A 27,023-nucleotide genomic window follows, 5' to 3' on the forward strand; every position below is an offset into this window, starting at 1 on the left:
CCCCGCTTTGTCATTTCTTTTTCAATACCTGTACGCACATATCCTGCCAAATATATGTTATTGAGAAATGGGCGTTACCGAACACACGGACCGTAAGAGTGGAAAACACGTGACCGCGAAAGTGCCCGAAAGCCTAATAGAGGTAACAAAGGCGGATGCATTCTCAGAGACAGCGAGTGAGCTAAGTTAGCGAATTGTCAGGATGAAGACTTCGTTTTACTCAGAAAATGAAAAGGCAAAGTGGGAAACGAAAACGCAATGCTGCTTTGCATTTTCATTTTGGCAGATACAGCGCGTTCATGTCGAAAATTAAATGCCAGGATATGTGCGCACAGGTTTTGAAAAAGAAATGTCAAACCGGGGTTTGAACTTTCATTTTACCGTTTTCATTTTCATTTGTATTTTGGCATGGATTACCTCCCATACTAACTATTTACTGGCTGATCAATGAGAGAGAACTTTTCGTGAGCAGCTTTTCTAAAAGAATTACTTTAAAGGATCTGGGTTTCAAAAGACTTCACTTAGAAGAACTAAAGTAGAAAATGTAGCGTTTTACCTAAAGTTAACAATTCTCATCAGACTCGTCGCCTGATCTGAATTTAACAAACAGACGCAAAGTCTCAACCATAGAACTACGGAAGCCCGTTCCCACCACATTACAAAATTCTTTTTGCTTTATTTTTCTCAATTCCGACTTTTTCTCAGAATCCCGACCTTATTTTTTGGAATTCCGAGTATACAATCAGGCAGCGTCGAGTAAGCTAAAGTAAGTTAAGTAAGATATGTTAAACACTTAATGCAATGAGTAGCTTACCAGTAACAAAACCTGGCCTTCGTGGTAGGCTCCGTCGTCCAAACACCCAGTACTTGGTAGTTTTGTCGAAATCGAAATTTTTTATACGAGAAATGGGAACAACAGCCCGATAATTATCTTCCAAGTACCTTACCAGAGCAAACTTTTTTTCCTGTGAACTAAGGCTAATTGCAGGCGGTAACTGTAAAGCTGCGTTTTAACTGTAGAACGAAATTAGCGGGTTTTGGTTGCTTGCCTTCGTGGGACGTTACAGCAAGGATTTTTGAATACACCAATCAGATTACTCAAGAGGGGCTAGAAGCCACGCCCCCTTCCCAGTTCTCTCTTCAGTCAAGACGGAGGACAAGCTGATCGTGTAATCAAAATGCTTGCTCTGATGTAATACAATTGTTTCAGTAAGAAGTGATCATGTCCAAATAAACAGTGTGTGCACTTCCACTGCGTGAAAAGAGGTGTATCCGCACTGGAATACTCCTGTATATTCCCGGATACTCCGCAGCATAGAATATTCCTAAATATGTGCCAGGTTTGGGGGTCTGCCTATAGCCCATAGTTGCCATGGTGAATAATCCCTTGGGGGTGCTTGCAAGGGAACATTTGCACTTCACACCTCGGGCCACCAGGTATCCTGCAATTGGTCAAAAGTCTTACTTTGGATTGGTGGAGCAATGTCTTGCCCCGCCTCTAAAACCGTTCCCCATTGGTCTATTGTGCCCCCCCCCGGACATATGGTTTATATTATAAATATTATTGTTGTTGTTATTATTATTAATATTATTATTACTGGCGGCGTTGTTTTATGTTCATAGGTAGATTGTATAGATGGCTGACCATCTATTTGCCAGACTATGGTTTAAAGGTTAGAGAACTGGGCTTGTATGCAATCACTTAAACTTAACTTAAAGAAAAATGAATTACACAAATTTTATTATAAATAAAGTATAATGTAGTATAATATAAATTATAAGGCATATTGAAAAATAGACGTATTTATATATATATATAGAGAGAGAGAGAATATAATACATTAGAAAGAATATACTATAATATCATAGTATATAATATAAATGCTTTTTGGGAACATAAATGAAACACTAAATGTTGAGCATTGCCAAGAGCAACCCAGCTTCTGTGCTCTCCATTGCAAATCTATCCGCACCAACTCGTGCATGGTGATACACAACATAGTTTTGCTCTTTGTCCAGTCTATTCTGTAGCACCCCACACAGTGCAGACAACTCTGTGATGGGAGGACCCACGCTGGCCTTCCATCCAAGATGGCGTCGTCCTCTTCAGAAATTATATCTACTGATGCAGTTGTAGCACAGCGAGACATTATGTAATCCGTCTTTCTTTCAGTTCAGCAGATGAGTTTGGAGTCGACAGCCCATATGTATATGTACTCCGTACAGTTCTTGTTCTTTATTACCAGCAAGTTCACTGGCGCCCAGTAGGTGGCAGTGGCGAAATACATAGTGCTCCACGTCTTGCTTGTCACGGGGTATCGAACAAATTCACTACTATGCTGAGATTCTCCGTGTTAGCTCTAAGCACTTTTGCGGCCATTGACCGAGTTTATAAAATATATCCGTGTGTATTTTCAGGTGAGCTGGTGATGTTTGAGTGAACTAATTTACCGTGATGGTGTAGTAATCCTTGTTTGTGTTTACCGTGTTAAACGTTAAATGTTTTCTAGACGGTACCGTATTGATTAGTACAGTAATTCTCGGGCTGGCGGCTAGCGCAAATGTGAAATGAATGAAAATGGCTCGTGTGAGTGTACATTTCATTGTGGTGAATGAGAACGTGAGTGAATATGTGTGTTTTTCTTTCACCTGTTGGATAATAACGGTGCAAAAGACCTGTTATTTTGTTTGATGAATGGTGTCTGTTTACAGCTAGTGAGAAACAAAAACCTGTATTGAATGTTAACAGAAGTAACGAATTCATTACTATGCCGAGATTCTCCGTGTTAGCTCTATGCTAAGCACTTGTGCAGCCATTGATCGAGATTATAAAATATCTCTGTGTGTATTTTCAGGCCTTTATTAAATCATTAAATATGTGGCACTAGCACAACCGTTGGCCTTGTGTTTGAGTCCGCTACACAGTCTTCCATGTGGCAGCCTCTTCCTCAGTTTCAAGAACACTGACTCTGGCCTTGTGCAGCTGCAAAACACAGTAAAAAGAGAAATTAGATCACTGAAAATAGCAAATGGAGGAAAAAGTAGAAGAACTACTTGGGAAATGATTAGGTTTTGACTTACTCTTCTCCTCCTTTGCCTCGTTCGGGCGGCGATCCTGCCCCCCTCTTTGTTCTCCAGATTCTCTTCTTGGTTCATCCTGTAACTCGTTCCAATAATCTCAGTAGGTCTTGCAGGATGCTAGAGAGAAAAAAAGTGGAGAAGAAAGGAAGATTAATTAAAAGTTCGTTTAGAATTCCAGGTGCTGTTATGAAATAATCGCCATGATATAGCCTACCAACAACAGGTTGTGTTACCTTGTCTGTGGATCATATCTGTGCGTGTTTTCAGCATTATGCATTCTCCGCACAGCTTCCTGTGGAAGCAAAATTAGTACTCGGCGACTCGGCGTTGGAATAATTGGATATTCCCGGCGCACTAGCCTCTCCGCTCCGCGGTCCATTCGAAAACTCAAGTGTTCTTTTTCAAGCCATGTTCAAAATGCACACTATCAACAGAATACGGAGTCCAACTTCTGTAATCCTTTTGTGACTTGCGTCTCCTAGATACAAGTAACCCCTTCCCCAAAGCACATTTCGCGCTGCAGTTGCATACAATGCTATTGGTTACTGTCAGTCTACGCCGTGCACGCACAGAAAACTGACTGGACAGGACTCAACCTTAGATTCTGAGTGGGTGTTTTGAAAACGGGGCGCAACAACAACAAAAACTCCTGTACCCCGTAAACTTTGAAAAAACTCCTTTACCCTTCGAGATGTGGACTTATTGATGTCATTATCACGAAATGACGAAACTAAATAAACAATTCACCGTTTTCCCGAGATATTGCATTAATTATGTCATTATCACGGGAAAACAAAGTTTCGTTATTTTGTGATAATGACTTAAATACTCGAGATCTCGAGTAAACACAGGAGAATAATGCGTTATGACGAGAAAACGGAGTCAAAATTTGAATGTGAACTGATGGCATCTCAGGCCTTCCATAATAAAGGCTTAGCTGCTTGTCAGATTAAATGCTGTTGATTTAATGCTGGTTGTTTTAATCCATGTAAAGCCCTTTGAGACTGTAAACTGTGATATTGGGCTTTAAATAATCTTGATGTGTAACACCGAACTTGCAGAGTAGCCTATTGTTGCATTTCTTACGGAACCTACAATTTACTAATCTGACCTCACGCTGACAACTTTAGGCCATCAGAATATGTGACCCCACTGTAACTTAGGAGAAAATGCCTGACACACCACCCAAACCATTTCAGGTGACTTCTTTTACCTCCCTTTGTATGACCAAAAACCTGTCATCACTCTGGTCAACAGCCTGACCTTGGCACGAGGGGTCACATATTCTGACAGCTGTCGTCAGAATATGTGACCCTATTATAATATGGGAGAAAATGTCTGACACACCACCCAAACCATTTCAGGTGACTCTGCCCTTCTCATGTATAACTAAAACAATTTTTCCACGAATGTAATATAAATGCACCATTTAGTACCACTGCATAGTGCAACAGACATGTTATGATATTAGTAAAAACAATGCATTCATTTACAATGAGGTGTTTTAATGTTTTGTTACAAAAGCTTTGTGATACAAATTATATAATGACATAAAAAATGATAATGCAAAAACTTTAACTTAACTTCACACTTCAACTTAACAATGATTTATGTGAGTGCACTTATTGTATCTTCCCAGTAGTTAAATAGTTTTATTCATTCCACATTATCAGCCCAAGTGCCATTGCTCATAATTCTGGATTTGCTGTATCTAAAATAAAATGTAGGATGTGATAACTGAATCTGATGATTGTGAGAGTCAATTTATGTTTCATTAATACTAAAATATTTGCCTTTACTAATTTGCACAATGCAATGTGACAATGTCTAGTTAGCTAAATGTTAATTTACCCGTTGAACGGGTCACCTTAGCCATCATCGCAACCATTGCCCCCCCCCCTGAGAGATTTGGCAGGAGCCGCCACTGCAATAGGTGCCAACCCAGTGGGCAAATTACAAACAGCACAGCGATAATGAAAATGAGAACACAACAAGCAGACAATATAAAGAATGACAAAACAGCAGGGGGCTCAGCTGGGTTTCACGATCAACAGCATGAAATCAACAGCATTTAATCTAACAAGCAGCTAAGCCTTTATTATGGATAACGCGTTATTCTTCTGTGTTTACTCGAGTTATTTAAGTCATTGTCACGAAATACCGAAATTTGTTTTCCCGTGATAATGACATAATTTACTCGATTTCTCGGGAAAACGGTGAATTGTTTATAGTTTCGTCATTTCATGATAATGACATCCAGTCGAGGAAACAAAGAAAAATAACACGTTATCACGAGAAATTAAATATAAATCCACAGCATCTCATGGCTTCCGTACTTCATGATGTGATAAACCAGCATTTGTAAACAAATAACTCCGCACTGTTTGTTTACAGTCTATGAGCTTACGCTGTTTGCGTAACGAACTTGTCTGTGCGAGCGATTTGAAGCTGCCCAGTAGCAACAGCGCTCACTAGGGTAACAGAATTCGATGGTCACAGACTTGGGTGTAACACCGGTCTGCTAATAACCGGCTCATCTGTTCATTATCTCTCTCTCTGTATATCTGTAACTTCCTTATCGTGTTCCGTGTTTATGTTTTACTTAGTACCTGTGTACTGTATCTACCCGCCTGGAAGACATTAAACTTTTCTTTAATTACAACTGCTTTTGCGTCCTGCCTAGTAGGTCAAACCAGCACGGCGCTTCTAGTGAGACGTCACAGCGTTCAAATGACCGGCGCTCGGCGCTTCTAGTGTTAATGTGAACACGATATTGGACATTTCAAAAGAAGTAGACAGGCAGGAACGAAAATCGGACATATGTAAATAAATAAATGAATGAATGAATAAATAAATAAATAATCGGAAATGGTCGTTATGTCCCGCGGTGTAAATTTAGCTACATGTTTATGTGGTAATGAAGTCACAAGGGAAGTCATCAGATATCTGAAACATTTGCTTTGAATTAAATGACGATGACAAAACACGACATACATTCTTCTGCTTAATTAGCTGAGCTTGTGTATTGCAGTAGGAAGGTTATTTTAATGGAATCGGAAGTTTTCTTATTAGCACGATCAAAGCAGTCCATGTCGAATGTAGCTTAATGCTAGTGAATGTCACACATTCCCTTTGTACATTTTTATTTTGGGTTTCATCGACTCCTCCCAAAAAAAACCACCTGTCTTTATCGTAATTACTGAAAGAAAACTATTGAGGTTGTAGGCATTTTCTATTTTTGCGTATGTGTGTGTGTGTGTGTGTGTGTAGCGGACTCAAACACTAGGCCAACGGTTGTGTTGGTGCCACATATTTAATGATTTAATAAATGTCTGAAAATACACACAGATATATTTTATAAACTTGGTGAATGGCTGCACAAGTGCTTAGCATAGAGCTAACACGGAGAATCTCATCATAGTAAAGAATTCGCTACTTCTGTTAACATTCAATACATGTTTTGTTTCTAATTAGCTTTAAACAGACACCATTCATCAAGCAAAATAACAGGTCTTTTGCAGTTATTATCCAACAGGTGAAAGAAAAACACACATATTCACTCACGTTCTCATTCACCACAATGAAATGTACACTCACACGAGCCATTTTCATTCATTTCACATTTGCGCTAGCCGCCAGCCCGAGAATTACTGTACTAATCAATACGGTACCGTCTAGAAAACATTTAACGTTTAACACGGTAAACACAAACAAGGACTACCACACCATCACGGTAAATTAGTTCACTCAGACATCACCAGCTCACCTGAAAATACACACAGATATATTTTATAAACTTGGTGAATGGCTGCACAAGTGCTTAGCATAGAGCTAACACGGAGAATCTCAGCATAGTAATGAATTCGCTCGATACCCCGTGACTAGCAACACGCGGAGCACTACCTAGTGCGCCACTGCCACCTACTGGGCGCCAATGAACTTGCTGGTAATAAAGAACAAAGAATTGTACGGAATATTTATATGGGCTGTCGACTCCAAACTCGTCTGCTGAATTTAAAGAAAGAACGGATTACATAATGTCTCACTGTGCTACATGTGTTTTTAAAATGTTCGTGTGGAAGACGCTGTGATGGTGTGCGCGTGCATGTTTACCTGACAGCTTAAAAACAAAAGTGTTAAAGAAGTTGTTATGTATTTGTTATGAACGTGCAATGCAACTTGAATTTATGGAAGACTGTAGCCAAGCGATTAAAAAAGCAGGGAAATGAATTGATTTTGATAAAAAAAATCAATAAAGAAATCGTTCTTATTTGTTTGTTTATTCATCAAGTGGTTATTCTTCCGCTAAAAAACATACTAAAACTATATGGAATTAAAGGTGATTGTGACGTGACGTTAAGATTCTATTCTAGAGTTCGTAATAAAGCTGTAGGCGATGAAAAGTGCATAGCTTTCAAGATCGAAGCAAAACGTTTCATAGAAGCAGAGCGACTTCAATCGACGGACACGGTGCCATTCATTTACTGAGAAATAGGTAAGGTGTGTTTGACGGTTTTTACTCAACACCCTGTGAAATCTGTCTGTCTATCTATCTATCTATCTATCTATCTATCTATCTATCTATCTATCTATCTATCTATCTATCTATTTATATTGTCCTATCGTAGATGCCAAAATCGCAACTTATAATGAGCTCAGGAATTATTAGCGACGTTTCCCATGATGAGGACATGAAAAAAACACAGGTGAGGTCGACAGTTCTTGGTGACTTACAAAGCAGAAGCAAAAGTATTTTAGACTTGCTAAGAATCAGTACAAAAGGCTGAAGTTTTCTATTGATCTCGCCAAGGTGCTAGCCTCCCCAGTGGCCGATGCTGCAGCCAGAATCAATTCAAAGGGGCTGAAAGACATGCGCACTTTCGCCGACCTTTTCAAACCAGCAGCAGACGGCCAGAGACCTGAAGTTAGTTATGACACCATGGAGATATGCAAACTCACTCACATGCACACACACACCCCAAACCAGGTTTAACATGTTTATATTCATATATAATCTGTTTGTTAAAACTGCACAAGTAAATGTAGTCATTCTAATACAGTTGAATTGACCCAGCTTATCACAGTTTACTGCACAGCTGGACAAGAGCCTAAGTGTTCTTCTCTCCTCTCATTCTCTCAGTTCACCAACTTTGGCACACAGCAGGTGCCCACGGACGTTCCAAGTGAATGTGTGACTGAAAAAATGGAAGGGAAAAAGACAGTCCTGAAGGAATGTGTCACAGGCTATGGAGTGCACCAAAAAACACAGGTGAGGTCGCCCATGTGCAGTGACCAGCGGCAAACAACAGTGTGTAAGACTTGTAGATGAGGTTATAAGTTGAATTTTTTGGGACTTTGCAGAAGCTTCTCCATAAGGTGAACATTATCCTGGACAAAGTGACGGCCAGCAAATTTGAAGAGTTAATGGTTCGTCTGATGGCCCTTTCGGTGAACACTGAGGAGAAGCTGCAAATGCTGGTGGCTGTCATCCATGAGAAGGCCATGGAGGAGACAGCCATATGTAATGTATTTGCAAAAATGTGTCACTCCCTGGCTAAGGTATGTTTTGTAATAGGAGATAGACTGTAATGTGAACTTGCTCCAAGTCCTGCATGTATAAATATGTAGACACAATCACACAAACAGGCGTACTACAACCTCTATAGGAGTCTACAATTGCATATAACTGCTTTGTTTGAAAATTGGATACAAATATTGAATCATTCTGATTCATGTGACAAAACTGACTCAAAGTGACATAACCTTCTTCTGCCATTTGTTTTGAATGTGTATGAAGAGTTTCAGAGTTGAAAGTGTTTAGCAGTTTTGTGGTTACATATGGGTTCAGGAGTGTACATGTATGTGTAATTGATGTGTTTTTCCTAAGCATTCACCTCTTTGTGTATCTCTGTGTTCAGCATAACTGGCTGTCGCCCAGGTGGGACCATGAACCCAACGGCATTCAGACTGAGTCGTTCAGATCTGTGCCTTCGCCAGCACGTCTGGAACAAGACTCTCTGAAGCAAAAAGCAAACATATTTGTCTCCACCGTACACTTGTTCTCCGTCCTGCATATTCCTGTCTCTCATTCTGTCTTTGTGAATTGCAGCTTGAAGTACCTGTGGCCTACCAGCCCGGGAGGTCAGTGACTTTCCACGGACTCCTCCTGAGACGATGCAAGGCGGAGTTCGAAAGGGACGAGGTCCACGACCCGGTCGTGATGAAGAAGAAGAGGCAGCTGGACTTGGCAACAAAGGTACCCGTCCTTAAGAACGCTAAGACGTAGAGCTCAGTCCTTGTTAAAAGTCCAAGACTTAATGGGGGACTTCAGTGATATGACTTTTTGAGACTTTGTGGATGGCGTTGAGCCATTTGGAATGATGGTAAGTGTTTGTGACACCCTGCTCCTCTTTCTCTCTCTCATCCTGACTCAGGCGCACGAGCAGGAGCAGCTTGAGAAGGACCTCGCGAAAGCTAAAGAGAGAGCTCTCTGCCGCTCCACCGGAAACATCAGGTTCATCAGCGAACTGTTTAAGATGAACATGATTTCTGAGAGCGTGGTGCTTGGATGCGTGGTGAAGCTGCTGCGGAGCCTTAGTAAAGAGAGTGCAGTGTGTCTCTCCACTTTGTTAACGGCTGTTGGCAAAGACCTGGACACCCCAAAAATGAAGGTAAGTGACCTTTGAGTTATGACTAGTACAGAGGCGTGAGGGGGATGGTAAATATTAGGTATTTGGCATCTCTCTTCGTTCATTATCCAGAAAAGATGGTGCAGAAGTTGTGGTAAGCACCTTTAAGAATTTTTCCTTTGAGTTCATTTCTGACACATTATCTGCCCTAAATCTCTTAAAGTCAAAGCCATTCTAACCATAAGATGTAAATGGCTTGGTGTAATGTGCTGATTGCAGAAACATTATTCCTTATGGTATCTTTGTCTAAACGGATTTGGTAATAATGGCATTGCCTGGTTAAGTCATTTGTAATATATGAGATGATATGAAAATGGAGAACCAACCATGACCTTGTGTGACCTCTGTTGAACCTCAATGGACAGCCCCAGATGGACTACTGTTTCCACGTCATTTCAAAAATTCCGAATGACGTGAAGGTGCCATTGGAGACACGCATCATGCTACGTCACGTGATGGAACTCAGACTGGTGAGTGTGTGTATGGGGGTGTTAGTTGCAATTGTAGCATGTGTTCTACAGTTTGTATAGAAAGTGTATTTGTTCTGGATTTAGGAGTACATTTAGGTTTAAGAATATAGATTGAGATGCTTATGTCAGCTGCCTTGCCTTGTACTTGAATCCCTCTGTTTTTGTGTGTCCAGCATAATTGGATTTTGCCCAGAGAGGAGGACACCCACTGCTCTGTTCAGGCCCTGGAACCTGAACCCGCTCCAAGTGCTGTGGAAACCACTTCTCCCAGCAAGAAAAACTGTGCCCCACCAGCTCTATCTGCTAAACTCCTACAGACTGCAGCCAGTGACTCTTCTGAGTTGAATGAGGCTTCAGAGAAGTTGCTGAGTGGTGCAGGGGACTCCCAGGTCAATTCCAAGGGACCTGAGGAGAGTCACAACTTGGCTGAGCTACCTAAGGAGAAATTAGGGAGACAGTTAGCTGAGGTGAGATATAAAACTTCAGAAATGGACAAAAAGACAGACCTGCTCTCTTTCTCTTTGTCTTTGCCTGTCACACAGGCGCATATTGCTAATAAATGCCAAAGTGTAAGTAGACCCTGTACATCTTGTAACTACTTTATATTTAGACAAGGATATTTTATTGTTGTAGAGCAGTTGATAGCATTAGTTCAGCTTGTTGTAGTCTGGTAACTTTTAAAGATAATGAGATCAGTGTCAGCTCAGGCCTTTCCACCACCTGTTGACTTGGTCGTTGTGATTGGACAGCAGCTTGAGTGTCATGTTTTTCTCCTCTCTCGCTCTCTCAGTCTAGCGAATTTACTCTGCAGCACAAACAACCGCTCAGTATCATCGCCGAGAAATCTTCGGTTGAAAAGATACGGCTGAAAGAGGCAGAGAATGCCTGGAAGCCAGCCAGGAAGAGGCAGCCTGGCAATATGGATCCAGAGATCCAGGAGACACAGGTCAGATCGCTAATGCACAGTGACCAGTGACTAACAGCTGTAAGAGTGTGTCAGACTTACAGCTGAACAGGCAAAGTTCCAATCTGAATTTTGTTTGTTTCTTTATGGCCGTTCAGGAAGTCCTCCGCAAGGTCCGCGGCATCCTAAACAAAGTGATGCCGGAGAAATTGGACAAGCTGGTGGAGCAAATGGCCCACCTCCCCATCAACAGCGAGGAGAGGCTCCAGAGTGTGGTGGACATGGTCTTCAGCAGGGCTGTGGAAGAACCTGGGTTCACTGCGCTCTATGCCAGCATGTGCCGCTGCTTGGCTAAAGTAAAGTGTTCTTGTATAAGAAGTACATTTGTAGTTTTTACTAAATTGGGGCTTAAATACGTCTCCTTGCCCCATTGACATTTTTGAGTTATAGCAGTGGTCCATTTTGTCTTATTGGCGTTGTTCCTTATGATTTGTAGAGAGGAAACATTCCTGTAGACTGTGCTTGGACTCTGTCCTGCATATTCCCCATCTCATTTTTTTTGTCTTTTTCGTACTGCAGATAGAAGTGCCCATGTCAGATAGGCCCTACAGCACTGTGACCTTCCGTAGACTCCTGCTACGGCGCTGTAAGGCAGAGTTTGAGATGGTTGAGATGCACACCTTCTTATCTGATAAGGTAAACAAGCAGTTAGAGTCATCAGCATTGGTAGCCATCACACACAGTGAGAAAACATACACCTTAGTCCTCATTAAAAATGCCTAGATGTGTCAGGAAACGTCCCATCAGCACTGAATTCCATGTCTTTTTGCTCGATCGCTTATTTTGCATGCTGTATTTGCAGACTGAGGTATTTGAACTTTTGGAATATTTTGTGAAGCTTTCTGACATGTTGCTCTTCTCTCTCTCTCTCTCTCTCTCTCTCTCATGCAGGCTACAGGGGAGCAGACAAAACAGGGGCTGGCAGAAGCTAAAGAGAAAGCTTGTCGCAGCTCCATTGGGAATGTGAGATTCCTTGGTGAGCTCTTCAAAGTGAAGATGGTTGCCAAGCTGACTATTTTGGAATGTGTGGAGAGGCTTGTGGAGAGGTTCAGTGAACTGAGCCTGCAGTGCCTCTCCACGCTCCTGACCACGGTCGGCCAGGAGCCTAACGATGGCAAAATGCAGGTAAATCACTTTTAGGTTATCGCTGTGACTGATGAGTGAGAGGCGCAAATTAGGTATATTTGGCATCTCATTCAGTCCAGTATAAATCAGCACTGACCAGTTTCTCTCTCTCTCTCTCTCTCTCTCTGATATCTGTCTTCTGTCCACAAATAGCCTCAGATGGACTTATATGTAATGTCCATTGAAAAAGCTGTAAAAGAAGGCATGCCATCAGCACATGTACTCTACCTGCTGCAGGATATGATGGAGCTCAGAGAGGTGGGTATGTGTGTTAAGTCACAGAAGAAGAATTAAAGACTATTTTAATACATTTTAATGCTTTCTTTCATGACTAAAAATAACAAAGTAAAAAAAAGTGAAAGTTCCTGTCATTATATTCTGTCAATATTAAGAGTCATTTCAAATGCAGGCAAACAGGTTGATGTTTTTTTTTTTTTTTTTTTAAATTCTTTATTTTTGAGATAGCAGCATACATTTCAAATCTTACATCCAGCCAAAGATAGTTTTCATTTTCCTGCCATCCAGATTTCTTTTTTTAACAATTACAAAGAAAATAAAAAATAAATACATAATAAGAGATAAACAGAATTTAGGAACTTCAGTTTGGGAGAGGTTAAGTTTGCAAATAAGAGCAATGAAGAGTATATCGGGAGAGGACCTGAAAGAAAATCAAAAGTCAATCAGACTTATTAGAATAAGTCAACATTACAGTCACTCATTCAATACTTCCACAAAATCCGGACATAATGGCCTTACGTATTTAACCCACTTGGTCCAAAGTTTAATAAACACATTTTTCTGAAGACGAAGAGAAAAAGTAATCTTTTCCATAAAATAAATATCATTTACTATATCTATCCATTCCCGTATTGTGGGAGGTTCAGGAAGTAACCAGCGCCTTGTAAGCGCTTTTTTACAAGCAGATATCAAAATACCAAATAAATATTTATCAGACCGCCCTGTCTGTAAATCAGTATTTCCTAAGAACAATGTGGAGAATTGTAAGGGTAGATCAATGTTAAGTATGTTTTTCATTGCTTTATGAAAATCTGTCCAAAAGGATCTTATCACTGGGCACTCCCAAAATATGTGCCAGTGATTGGCTTCCTGAAATCCACACTGCCTCCAACATTTGGCACCCCCTCCCTCAAAATGTGCTTTCTGTTTTGGTGTAGTAAAAAAACGAATAAGACACTTCCACCCAAACTCCCGCCACACAAGCGAGTTAGGGCATTTCCAGTGAAGTTTACATACATCAAGCCAATCCTCATTTGATATTGAAAAATTACCTTCTTTTTCCCATTTTTCTTTAATATACTCTGTAGTGTGGGATTTTTTTGTCATAAGGGCTCTATAAAATCTAGAGATAGCACCCTTATTTGAGTCACTTTGATAAGCACCGATAAATATTTTCAGTATTGGATCGTTAAGATCTATTTTATTTCTAACATTATGTTCAAAATGGCTACGTACTTGGAGATATCTATAAAAATCTGATTTTTCAAGACAATATTTTGTCATCAAACTTTCAAAGTCTTTTATCTGTCCCTTTTCTGTGAGGGAGTAGAAGGTTGTTATTCCTTTTGAGATCCAGGATTTAAATCTATGATCTATTTTATTAGGCTTGAACTCAGGATCATAAGCACACCATTGAATTATTTGTAATCCATGGACCATTTTATATTCTTCTCTTATCATATTCCAGATTTTTAACTCGGCTTTGATCCATGGATTTTGCACATTATCTATAAATCTTCCTAAGTTTTTGTGAGCCAATAATGCTTGAACTGGGGGATCATTCATAATGGACAGTTCAATGTCTTTCCACCTTGCTTTAAATACTGGGTTACACATGTTAATTAAAGGTTTAATCTGGGCTGCGTAAAAATAATCCTTAAAATGGGGTAGTGCCATTCCTCCCTCTTCCCTTGGGAGTTGTAAAGTTTTAAATTTAACCCTGGGTTTTTTGCCCTGCCAAATAAATCTGGAAATAATCTTATTTAGTTCAGAAAATTGTTTTGAGGAAATTTCTACAGGAAGTGCCTGAAATAAGAAAAGGTATCGTGGAAGAACATTCATTTTTACAGAATCAATTCTATGACTAAGACCAAGGAAAGAAATGGAATTCCATCTGTGTATATCATCTTTAATTTTTGTTAGAAGGGGGCCATAATTTATCTCTGCAAGTGTTGAGATTTTTTTCGGTAAATGTATTCCTAAATACTTCAATGAGTTCTGATCCCAATTTAGGTGAAATTTCTCTCTAAGTGGTTCTGAGGGTGTATAATTAAAAGTCAAAATCTGTGTTTTTTGTATGTTAAGTTTATATCCTGCATATTTACCGAATGTTTCCAAAAGGTTCATTAATTCAGAAAATGAGTTAGAGGGTCTACTTAAATAAATCAAGACATCATCAGCGTACAGTGCTACTTTATGGTCTTCTCCATTTATACTGATACCTTTGATGTTTTCGGTCTGCCTTATCCATTGCGCGAGAGGCTCTATATAAAGTGCGAAGAGTAACGGAGAGATTGGGCACCCCTGTCTCGATCCGCGCTCTAATATGATGGTATCTGAGAGGTATCCATTTATTTTTATCCGGGCTGACGGTCTGCTATATAGTGTACGAATGCCACCAACAAAGTTTTTGTGCATGCCAAATCTTTCAAGAACTTTATATAAAAAAGGCCAACTCACTGAATCAAAAGCCTTCTCAGCATCTAAACTAACTAATAAGGCTTCAAGTTGGTTTTGTTGAATATGGTTTAGTATGTGCAGTGATCGTCTGATGTTATCGTGAGTTTGTCTTTGTGATATAAATCCAGTCTGGTCGTTATGTATAAGCTGAGGGAGGATCTTTTCCAGTCTTCTGGCAAGGATGGCTGTATACAATTTATAATCAACATTCAAGACTGAAATTGGCCTATATGATCCACATTCTAATTTGTCTTTTCCTTCCTTGGGGATAACTGAGATCACTGCCTCGCTCCATGATGGAGGCATTTTAGCCTCCATTAAGGTTGTATTGCAAGCTCGAAGAAGGCTTGGCATTAACTCAAATCTAAAAGCCTTATACTACTCTGAAGGTAAGCCGTCCGGGCCAGGTGACTTATTCGCTTTGAGCCTGGAAATGGCACTGTTAAGCTCTGTCTCAGTTATCACGGCTGTTAATATTTGATTTTGTTCCTGTGATAAAACAGGTAAATTGAGGGAATTAAGAAACTTACCAATTTGTTGTTCATCCTCTAAGCACGGCTGTGTATATAAGAATTTATAATACTTTTTAAATATTTTTTGTATTTCATCTTGTTTATAATGTATAGTTTTAGAATCCGGATCCCTTATTTTGTATATAGTGTTATCCACTTGTTGTTTTTGTAGCCTCCCTGCCAAAAGTTTTGTTGATTTTGGGCCTGACTCATAATATTTTTGTTTTGTAAATATCATCTTTTTTTCCGTTTCCTGTGAGTATAACATATTTATTTCATTTCTAACTTTCTTTATTTTTGTCATCAAATTAGGATTTTGTTCCCTTTTATGTTCTGTTTCGAGATCTTTTAATTCTCTATTAAGGTCTATTAGTCTTAATTGTTTTTTTTTTCTTTTCACTGGCACAAAAAGATATGATTTTCCCCCTGACAACTGCTTTTAAAGCATCCCATACTATAGCTGAATCAACCTCTCCCGTATCATTTTCTTTTAGAAACATTTTTATTTCCGCTCTCATTTGAGTCTTAAATTGTGAGTTGTTTAAAATACTTGTATTTAACCTCCATAATGTTCTTCCAGGGTTATTGCTAATATGTACAGTACAGGAGAGAGGTGCATGGTCAGATAAGTCAATACATCCGATATCACAACTGTGAATTCTATGGCGATCCCTCTTTAACACAAGAAAATAATCTATTCTTGAATATACATCATGGGAGCATGAATAAAAGGTATAATCACGGCCTGATGGATAAAAATCTCTCCAGAGATCCAATATGCCCAATTCTGCCATTAGAACATTAATTTTCCTATGCAATGGTGTGGCAGTCAAATTTTTTGATGAGTCCAGTTTTGGGTTAAGACGGATGTTCCAATCTCCACCACATATGACTATTCCTATGGCCCCTATCATCAAATCAAATACTTTTCTGTAAAAAGCAAAATCACTTCCAGGGGGGGCGTAAATGTTACAAAATGTTATCAGAGTGCCATTTATTTTCCCTGAGACAATTATATATCTGCCTTCCTTGTCTGAAACCTCAGAAAGATATTCAAATGATACTTTTTGTGATATCAAAATTGCTACACCTCTCCTATGGCCTGATTTATATGATGAGTGATATACCCTCGAAAACCCCATTCTCCTTAATTTTTCATGTTCTAATGAAGTGAGGTGTGTCTCTTGTAAGAGCGCAACCTGTGCACTTTCCCTTTTCATTTTTAAGAGTATTTGACTTCTCTTAGCTGGGTTCAAAATCCCATTCACATTGAATGAAATAACTTTAAGAATTTGCTCATTCATAGTCTCCTCCATCGATTACCCCAAATAAAATCTCTCCCGATATCTCTGCTGGTGTTACACCTGTACATTAAAAATGTCTCTCCCAAAGAACAAACATAAAACAAGAACCAGATCGAAACAATTTTTAACAAAACGCCACCGAAACAGTTAAGAACAGTTGTTTCCGATGTCGAGGCTCGTTTCAGATGAGCCTTGCGGGACTTTGTAAAGTCAAAGCCCCAATAAGGGAAAGTCCCACGTCGCGACAGTGGTGGGGCCCTAAGATGTAGCCACATTTTCAAGCTTGAGTTCAAACACAGTTATTAATATGTAACTCAGTTATATATATTTAAAGAGAAAGGGAAAAAAAATTAAGTAAATAAAATGAAAACAAATAGTAGAAAACTCGTCAATTAACAAGTCCCGACTCTCTTAACTCGTTAGAAAATAGGACTGTAGGAATTACTCGTCGGCTATATAAAACTACATGGCAGTCTTCTGAACAATTATTCAAGATGAAGCGTGTCACTTGGGAATCAAATAAGACTTATCTGCATTTGCGAAACAGTTGTGAATTATCAGTGTTCTGTCGTAGGCGATGGCCTTCTAAATTCCTGAAGTTTTTCCTTATATTGAGAGCGGTGTTTTTTCTTGGACTGTGTGTCACCACCCGCTGCATCGAGATCTCCACCTCGGTGGCGCCTTCTCCCCGTCACCTGCCAAGTAGACAGGAGCTGGATCTCCTCTTGATCCGAAACAGCGGAGGGCTTCACCACAGTAACTGGGAACCCTCGTGAGACCATGTCTTTTGTCGCCTCTGCAGCATCCTGGTATAGCCGAGCGCCGTCATCATAAAAGACCCGCATCTTTGCAGGATACGGCGTCTGAAACTTTATTTGTTTTTCTTTCAACACTCTCTTGGCTTCAACGTACTCACCGCGCTTCTTAAGCACCTCCGATGGGTAATCATGGTCAACATAGAAGCGAACATTGTTGCAGAACACTTCTTTTTTCTGCCATGCTCTCCGGAGCACCTCTTCTTTCGTCCGGTAGCTCCCAAACTTAACCACTATAGATCGGGGTTTTATCTGCAAACCTTTGGGCTTCGGTGCCAATGCACGATGTGCCCTCTCAATTCTAAGGTCTCTGTCATGGGGAATGTCGAGCGCGCTTTTTAACAAGTTATTCAGAAAACCAATCATATCAGTGCCCTCTTTGTCTTCAGGTATTCCATAAATCCTTAAATTATCTCTCCGCGCTCGGCCCTCCTGGTCTATTAGCCTAGCTTCTAGGTTAGCCTGACGCTGCGTCAATCGCTTAATTAGCGTAGATGTTGCCTGAAGTACAATCTCCGTTTCATCAATTCTTTCCTCTGCCTCGTCCAGTCTTTTGTTTATTCTTGTCAATTCTTGTTTAACGTCGGAGACCTGTATTCTATTATCTCTTCTGAACCCCCGAAGTTCGTTAAAAATACACTGCAGGCTAACCTCAGAGCCATCCTCGTCATGTGAGTACGGACCCGGAGAGTTGTTTCGGCTGCCTTGCCTCATTTCAGGATCGATTTCTGTCACATTCGTTACTGTCCTACTTCTAGTAATAACCCCTTTCTCCATTATTAAACAGAATGTTCACTGGGATTGTCAAAAATTGAGTATTTTGGGGGTTATGTAACAAAACCGTCGGGGAGCTCGGTAATTAAGCTGTCATCTTTTCAATGGCGGAACCGGACAAACAGGTTGATGTTTGACTTGTAATGACGTGAATCCCTTTCTTTGTGTTTGTGTTCAGTGAAATAGGGTGTCACACAGGCCAGGTCTGGGTTCAAAGACCATCAAAGTCCATGAGGGGGCACAGTGGCAGCAGTAGGATCAGTCAGGGATGGCTCATCAGAAAGGAGTCTTTTTCTCACTTTTTGTTTTGTTTTTTGTTTTTTGGTTTGTTTTTTTGTCAGTAAGCAAGCCAACAAGACCTGACAATAAAATACCATGTTAAAAAAAGTTTTACAGTGATTAAATTAAGGGAGAAATAAATTAACTGTGCAACAGGTAACCCCACATGCGGTATACTCTCTCCCTCACTCACTCATTATCTAAGCAGCTTATCCTCAGTGGGGTGTGCTGGAGTCTTTCCCAGCACTCATAGGCCAAAAGGCAGGAAAACACCCTGGACAGGTCGGCAGTCCATCACAGGGCAGACACACACACACACACACACACACACAAAAACACGCTCACACACACATTCATACCTAGGGGCAATTTAGTGTCTCCAATTCGCCTAACTTGCATGTCTTTGGACTGTGGGAAGAGACTGGAGCTCCCGGAGGAAACCCACGCAGACACAGGGAGAACATGCCAACTCCATGCAATATACTTTTACAGTAAATTCATAGAACACATATACAGGTGTCATGGAATTGAAAAGAATGGAGGCCTGATCAGCTGTAGCACTGTGATTTTTGGACCATCACTATGGTATGGGCAGCATTATCAGGGAAATAAAGAATGTCAACAGTCACTCCTCTGACAACATGACAGTTGACAAATTGACTCTGTATAACAAGTGACCAGCTGAATTTAGAGCCCCTGAATGTCGAATCTTTGGTTTTTTAGATGACAAGGACAATATCTCCAAGCCTATCTAAAATGACTTCAACTCTGAGTAAAACGAAATCTTCATCCTGACAATTCGCTAACTTAGCTCACTCGCCGTCTATGAGAATGCATCCGCCATTGTCACCTCTATTAGGCTTTCGGGCACTTTCACGGTCACGTGTCTTCCACTATTAAGGTCCGTGTCTTCGGTAACGCCCATTTCTCCTTAACATATATTTGCATATAGGCGAACTCGAAAATGAAAAGGCAAAGTGGGAAACGAAAACGCAATGCTGCTTTGCCTTTGCATTTTCATTTTGGCAGATAGAGCGCGTTCATGCCGAAAATTAAATCGCAAACTGGGATTTTGCCATAGGATTATCAACTTTGTCTTTTCGTTTCCATTTTGTCCGATTTGTACCGCAAAATCTGTTAAAAGGAAAAGACTAAAATGAAATGAAATGACAAAAAGATATTTTAATTTTATTTTTGTCAGAAAAGACTCGTGTTTGTCTTGAAAATGAAAATGAAAATCGAGTTATCTAATTGTATTTTTCATTTTGGCAGGATATGTGCGCACAGGTATTGAAAAAGAAATGTCAAACCGGGGTTTGAATTTTCTTTTTACGGTTTTCATTTTCATTTTAATTTTGGCATGGATTACCTCCCATACAGTTAGCCTTAGTTCACAGGGAAAAAAAGTTTGTTCCGGTAAGGTACTTGGAAGATAATTATCGGGCTGTTCTTCCCATTTCTCATATAAAAAATCGATTTCGACAAAACTACCAAGTACTGGGGGTTTGGACGACGGAGCCTATTACCGAGGCCAGATGTTGCTGCTCGTTGCATTAAGTGTATAACATATCTTACTTTAACTTACTCGACGCTGCCTGATTGTCTAAAAAAGTCAGATGAGGGACAATTCGGAATTTTAGAGAAATATTTCCGGAATTGCAAGAAATATAGTCGGAATTCCAAAAAATAAGGTCGGGATTCTGAGAAATAAAGTCGGAATTGCGAAACATAGGGTCGCAATAAAGCAAATTCTTCTTGTAATGTGGCGGGAACGGGCTTCCGTAGTTCTACGGTTGAGCCTTTGCGTCTGTTTGTTAAATTAAGATCAGGCGACGAGTCCGATGAGAATTGTTAACTTGAGGTAAAAAGCTAAATTTTTTACGTTAGTTCTTCTAAGTGAAGACTTTTGAAATACAGGTCCTTTAAAGTAATTCTTTTAGAAAAGCTGCTCACGAAAAGTTCTGTGACAGTCTAGGCTAGGAAGTGCATTTGTCTCCCATTGATCAGCCAGTAAATAGTTAGCAAGTGTGCTGATAAATTAATTTATACATGATGTAACATTTAGCCTGGCATTTAATGTCTTGGTTCAAACTAATCTTATCTTAGAGGAGTACATTGTCTTAACCTCATTTTCCTCTACCTCTGTTCTGTTGTATCATGTATCTGTGTTATTCTGATAGGAAATGTGTGTAAATAAAGAGCAGTGAGCGTGTGAATGAGAGTGTGTATACTCTTGATTAATTTGATGATTATCTTAATGAGGGTGTATGCATTTACTCACACGGTTCTTTGTGATTCTGATAATTATAATGATCGGGATGCGTGTAATTAGTCAGGAGACAACTGACAAGATGGCCACTGATGAAACGGAGATGTCATCCACATCTGTGGGGCAGTCATGTGGAGTTCTTCCTGAATCACATGACACAGGTAGGAAACACTCACCTGTTTCACTGAGTGTCCTCCTTCTGTATTCTGGTCCTCTCTGTGCTTGTGTAGGTTGGTAGGTTGGCGTGTGTGTGTACAGTTTGTGTGTTTGTGTTGTAGAGCTGCTGAAGACAGGCGTGATGAAAGAGGAGATCTCACAGTCAAACGGTTACACCCGAGGAAGAGACTCGTCCAACAGACCTAGCATCAAATACACTGAGGAGGAGAAACCCATAGACAAAGACTGTCTGTGTAGGGCAAGATCTCTGGGACTGATCCTGTAGTCTCTCTCTCTCTCTCTCTTTCTCTTTCTGCATGTAAAGGTAGCAGTGGTTAAAAGCAAAAGTCAAACACTCCCCAGTTTCTACAACATCATAATGTTTTTGACTGATGCGTGTTTGGTAGATATTTGGTTTTTAAGCACTCTCAGGAAAATTCAAAATGTTTTTCGTCATCAGCTGCTGAAAATGAAAAGTAAAAACGGGCACGATAGAGTTAAATGTCAGTGTGAATGCTGAACTGTGTCTCTATACTGATGGTCCCATACCCAGATAGTATTGGATCTTATCAGACTGTGAGGACTGCCCTTTTAGGAAGAGTAAAGTCTGGTGTTGTTATTTAGAGTGTCTTTTAGTCTGACTGAAGTCTATTGTTGTTATTTAGAGTGTATTTTAGTCTGACTGAAGTCTATTGTTGTTATTTATATTTTTCTCCTTATTTCCCCAGACTGTGAGAATTGCCGGTCTTTCTTCATTGGTAAATGTGAGGTGCATGGTCCCCCCACGTTCATCCCCGACACCCCTGTGCCCATAGGGGTCACGGAAAGAGCCAGACGCACCCTTCCCTCAGGACTAGAGGTCAGGAGGTCAAGCATCCCAAACGCAGAGCTGGGCGTGTTTAACCAGGGTGACACTATACCCAGAGGGACACACTTTGGCCCCTATGAAGACCAGATGTCTGACAGAGAAGACACCAAGGACAGTGGATACTCCTGGGTGGTGAGTGAACCTATTAATTAATAATATAAGAAGGTTTTCAGTTGACATTTACTGGGGCTCTGTGCAGTGAAGCCAAATTCCTATTTCATTGCATTTACCGATGTTCTGTGTCATCAGCCGCTGGTAGGAGCTTCAACAAATTATTTTACACTCATTTCAATTCAGAGAGCCTCACACTCTATCAGACCTCTGACATAAACCTGGAATTGGTCATAAAATGTGCAGTGAAAGACTGTATACTTAACAAATCAACATTTATGAAGGATAAACCTCTTTTCCTTAGCTCTTCAAACGTCAGCAGTGTGAAGATCGTGTTGATGTGAAGAGAGAGAATTTTTCCAACTGGATGAGGTGAGATACTGAGCACAGAGATCACTCCTGTTCCTTATTTTTCACATATTTATGTTAAATGTACAGACGGTGTACATTCATACGCTCGGTGGTAAAACTTAACTGTGTTTTGTATCAGAGGTAACTATATCTCTGAGGAAACCTTGCTGTCCAGTATTTTGGTGTTCAGACATTCTCAGGAATCAAACTTACAACCTTCCAGATACTGGTCTGTTTTCTCTTTACCCCTGACTGAATGACACCCCCTCACATTCACTGTTCTCACAGACCAGATGAGACCAGAATGTATACAAACACCAATCAGCATGGAGATCCTCTGATCACATGGGTTTTCATATTTGATGCATGTATTTTAAGAGCAGGCTGTGCACCCATACCTGAATCTTTTCAATGAGGTTTCATATAACAAAACACACGCACAGATACACACACACACACACACACACACACACACACAATGTTTTGTAGATTTTTTTTCTTAAAGTTGTCCAAAAAGATTAGTGAAACTCAGTGTCTGTGGTATCAAAATGAACTCATAAAGAGCCAAGGGCTTTGGGATTCAAATATGTAGCATCAGATGAGATGACATACATAAAACAGTTCTTGTTATTTCCTCATGGGTGCACTAATGAATGAAAAAGTGATATTTAATACATTAAATGTGAACATAAATAAATGCATCTACAACTGAAAGACAAAAATAGTCAGGCGTAATGTTTAGTTAATTATTTTTCCATTTTACGTGGTTTATTTTGAGTTTATTCAGTAACATACTCAGTCATTGATTAATTTCCCAATTATTTGTCCCAGTCCCAAAGTTTCTCACTGTGTAGGTGCCTCATCAATGCTGAACAGAGCGCTGAGTGAGATGGTGGGGAGTGTACACTCGTCTGTTTGACCCTCACAGGACACAAACCCACCCGATCTCGTGACAACACCCCAACCAGCTAGTGTTACTGCTGGGATTCCTCCTCTATTAGAGCATTCCAATTGTGTTAGTCTGTTCCAACTCTGTTCATCTTTCCTGGCACTTGTTCATTGTAAAATTTGGTTCAGTGGTTTTGTTCAATGAGAGGCAGTGAGCGTCCCCTTAAATCAGAGTCACAAAAACATGAAAACTCCATTTAGAGACGTGACTTTTTAAATTGATCCTTAACTTATCCATGACTTCACTTATCCATCCATTCCTCTTCTCATTTTCTGCCTTAACTTAGTATTCTCTTGTGCAATGTAAACCTCTTTATCTGCCTCATGTCTCACTCTTGACCTTTTCCCTCATCACTCTCTCTCTCTCTCTCTCTAAGGTATGTGAACTGTGCCCGTAATGATGAAGAGCAGAATCTGGTGGCTCTTCAGTACAAAGGGGGGGTTCTGTTCCGCAGCTGTAGACCCATCGCTGCTGGAGAGGAGCTGCTGGTCTGGTGTGGAGAAGAATATACCAAGGACCAGGACGACCCAGCGGACTGCCACTGGGACAAGCCATTTTCCCCTGAGAAAGGTAACAGATGATTTTTTTTCCCTGTTTCCCCATTCAATTCCCTGCATTTTGTTTTTTTTTTTGTTTTTTTTTAAAGAGAATGGTTTAGTTGTACTTTAAATTGATACTGAGGTTAATGTCAGTTTGGTCTTTTAATGTTGTTTGTAGATTTTTGTCCAGGTTGTGATGTGGTTTTCTGGTCCTGTTGTGGACATGTCCCTCTCTTTGTTTAGGCCACATTTCCTCACCAAACCTCATTAAGACATGGCATCCTGAAGAGTCCCTGAGTTTACTAAAGACCAGAGAGATTAAATCAGAAGACGTGCCACTGAGCCCAGAACAGTTATCCTCTGATATTACATTCATTTCAGCACAATCCGCTGTCAAGACGAAAAGAAGGCGCTCTTCGTTTGGGAAGAGCTCCCCTGTCAGAAGAGCCCTAACACCTAAACAGAGAGTGACAGGGAAGAACACAACACACTCTTCACGCAGGAAGAGCCTCAGAAGCCAGCTGTGTATCAGAAGACACCAGCGCATTCACACAGGGGAAAAGCCATACCACTGCTCCCAGTGTGGGAAGAGCTTCAGTCTGTCATCAAGTCTTAGGACACACCAGCGCATTCACACAGGGGAAAAGCCATACCACTGCTCCCAGTGTGGGAAGAGCTTCAGTCTGTCATCAAGTCTTAGGACACACCAGCGCATTCACACAGGGGAAAAGCCATACCACTGCTCCCAGTGTGGGAAGAGCTTCAGTCGGTCATCAAGTCTTAGGACACACCAGCGCATTCACACAGGGGAAAAGCCATACCACTGCTCCCAGTGTGGGAAGAGCTTCAGTCGGTCATCAAGTCTTAGGACACACCAGCGCATTCACACAGGGGAAAAGCCATACCACTGCTCCCAGTGTGAGAAGAGCTTCAGTGATTCATCAAGTCTTAGAACACACGAGCGCAGTCACACAGGAGAAAAGCCATACCACTGCTCCCAGTGTGGGAAGAGCTTCAGTCGGTCATCAGATCTTGTAAGACACCAGCGCATTCACACAGGGGAAAAGCCATACCACTGCTCCCAGTGTGGGAAGAGCTTCAGTGATGCATCAGGTCTTAGAACACACCAGCGCATTCATACATCGGAGAGGCCATACTACTGCTCCCAGTGTGAGAAGAGCTTCAACCAGTTATCAACTCTTCAATCACACCAGCGCATTCACACAGGAAAGAGGCCATACCAGTGCTCCCAGTGTGGGAAGAGCTTCAAACAGTGGTCAGCTCTTAAAAGACACCAGCGCATTCACACAGGGGAAAGGCCATACTACTGCTCCCAGTGTGGGAAGAGCTTCAGTGATTCATCAAATCTCCAATCACACCAGCGCATTCACACGGGGGAAAAGCCATACCACTGCTCCCAGTGTGGGAAGAGCTTCAACCAGTTATCAATTCTTCAATCACACCAGCGCATTCACACAGGGGAGAGGCCACACCACTGCTCCCAGTGTGGGAAGAGCTTCAGTACTTCATCAGGTCTTGTAAGACACCAGCGCAGTCACACAGGGGAAAAGCCATACTACTGCTCCCAGTGTGGGAAGAGCTTCAGCCAATCAGCTGACCTGAACAGGCACAGGTGTACACTGAGGACCGTTTGAGGTGTGTTGTGATTTTGGACCAGTGTGTTACCTGTTCAGTGGCATTTTGGACCAGAGTGTTACCTCTTCAGTGGCATTTTGGACCAGAGTGTTGCCTCTTCAGTGGGATTTTGGACCAGAGTGTTACCTCTTCAGTGGGATTTTGGACCAGTGTGTTACCTCTTCAGTGGGATTTTGGACCAGTGTGTTACCTCTTCAGTGGGATTTTGGACCAGTGTGTTACCTCTTCAGTGGGATTTTGGACCAGTGTGTTACCTGTTCAGTGGCATTTTGGACCAGTGTGTTACCTGTTCAGTGTGAAGAGACACGTACACGTCATGTCATTGTTCTTCAAGTTACATTAGAATGACAGAGGATTCATTTTGTCACTGTTACTACTAAATAATAAGTTTATTGTTCATGAGTTAATAATTGTGCTTTGATTAAACCGTTCGTGATAGACTGAGGTCAGTTAAAAAAAAATTAAAAATACATAGAAATCAGTTGAGCACAGAAGCAAAAAGTAGAACTATTTTCCATGATGCATTTACACCTGCTGATAATAAATGTAGATTTGAAGCAAGTGAGCGAATGTGAATAACTGTCAGCTCTTGTTTTTATGACCAAACTTCAATATTAAATCTTAGGTTCTGACCACTGTTCATTCTGCTCATCTGGGATTGGGATTCCATTCTTTGTCTCTCTCTCTCTCTCTCTCTCTCTCACCTCTCACTCTCTCTCTCTCACCTCTCACTCTTTCTCTCCCCCTCTCTCTGTGTAGCATTTCCACAGGTTGATGTATCCGTAAACCTTAGAACCAGACGAGTGCTTTTAATCTCGCCTGGGTACGGCCCTTGTGTTTGTGTTGTTTTAAGCTTGAGTGTGTTTTGGGGTTTTGATTTGGGCTTCATTAAGTGCTTCCTCTTGTACCGTTTGAGTGAAGAACTGACGGCCCTCTTCTGTTCACCCTCTTCTGGCCATGGACTAAGCTCTCTGGCCCTGTGTGTCTGTCTGTTTACCAGCCCAGTTCCCTCTTTGTCCCTCCTCTGCCACCTATAACTGAACAGGACCCCTGTGGATATCCACCTAATAAACACAAACCTCTACCAACTCCACAGAGGGTGAAGATTTCTCTCATTCTTCACAGACTTCATTTACATTTCTTCTAGGTTTGTCTGTGTCCTCACTTTGTGTAATCGCTAACCCACACAGACTCTGCAGTGACTATGCATAAGAGATGTATGTACATACACACACATGCATATACACAGACATGTGAACACACATATATGAACTAATGAGCAAAAAAAAAGTCCATGAGACAAAAGTATCTGTCATAAACTGTCTCAGTGCCTAAACGAATGATCCAGCTCAGAACAGCCTCAACAGAAATGCAAAGCTGAAAGGAGAACAGGATGGCTACTGTGTTTCAAAAA

The 27,023-nt window shown here is 40.9% G+C and overlaps 1 protein-coding gene across 1 annotated transcript in view; it reads left to right on the plus strand.

Annotated features, from left to right (window-relative positions):
* The window catches only part of LOC115823849 (uncharacterized), a 664,236-nt gene that overhangs the window by 565,746 nt on the left and 71,467 nt on the right, over positions 1 to 27,023 (plus strand). The window contains 1 exon segment of the mRNA XM_030787872.1: positions 24,489 to 25,580. Coding sequence (XP_030643732.1) covers positions 24,489 to 25,580 — 1,092 coding nt within the window.

This window comes from Chanos chanos, chromosome 11 (genome assembly GCF_902362185.1).
Source record: "Chanos chanos chromosome 11, fChaCha1.1, whole genome shotgun sequence".
Classification (NCBI taxonomy): domain Eukaryota; kingdom Metazoa; phylum Chordata; class Actinopteri; order Gonorynchiformes; family Chanidae; genus Chanos; species Chanos chanos.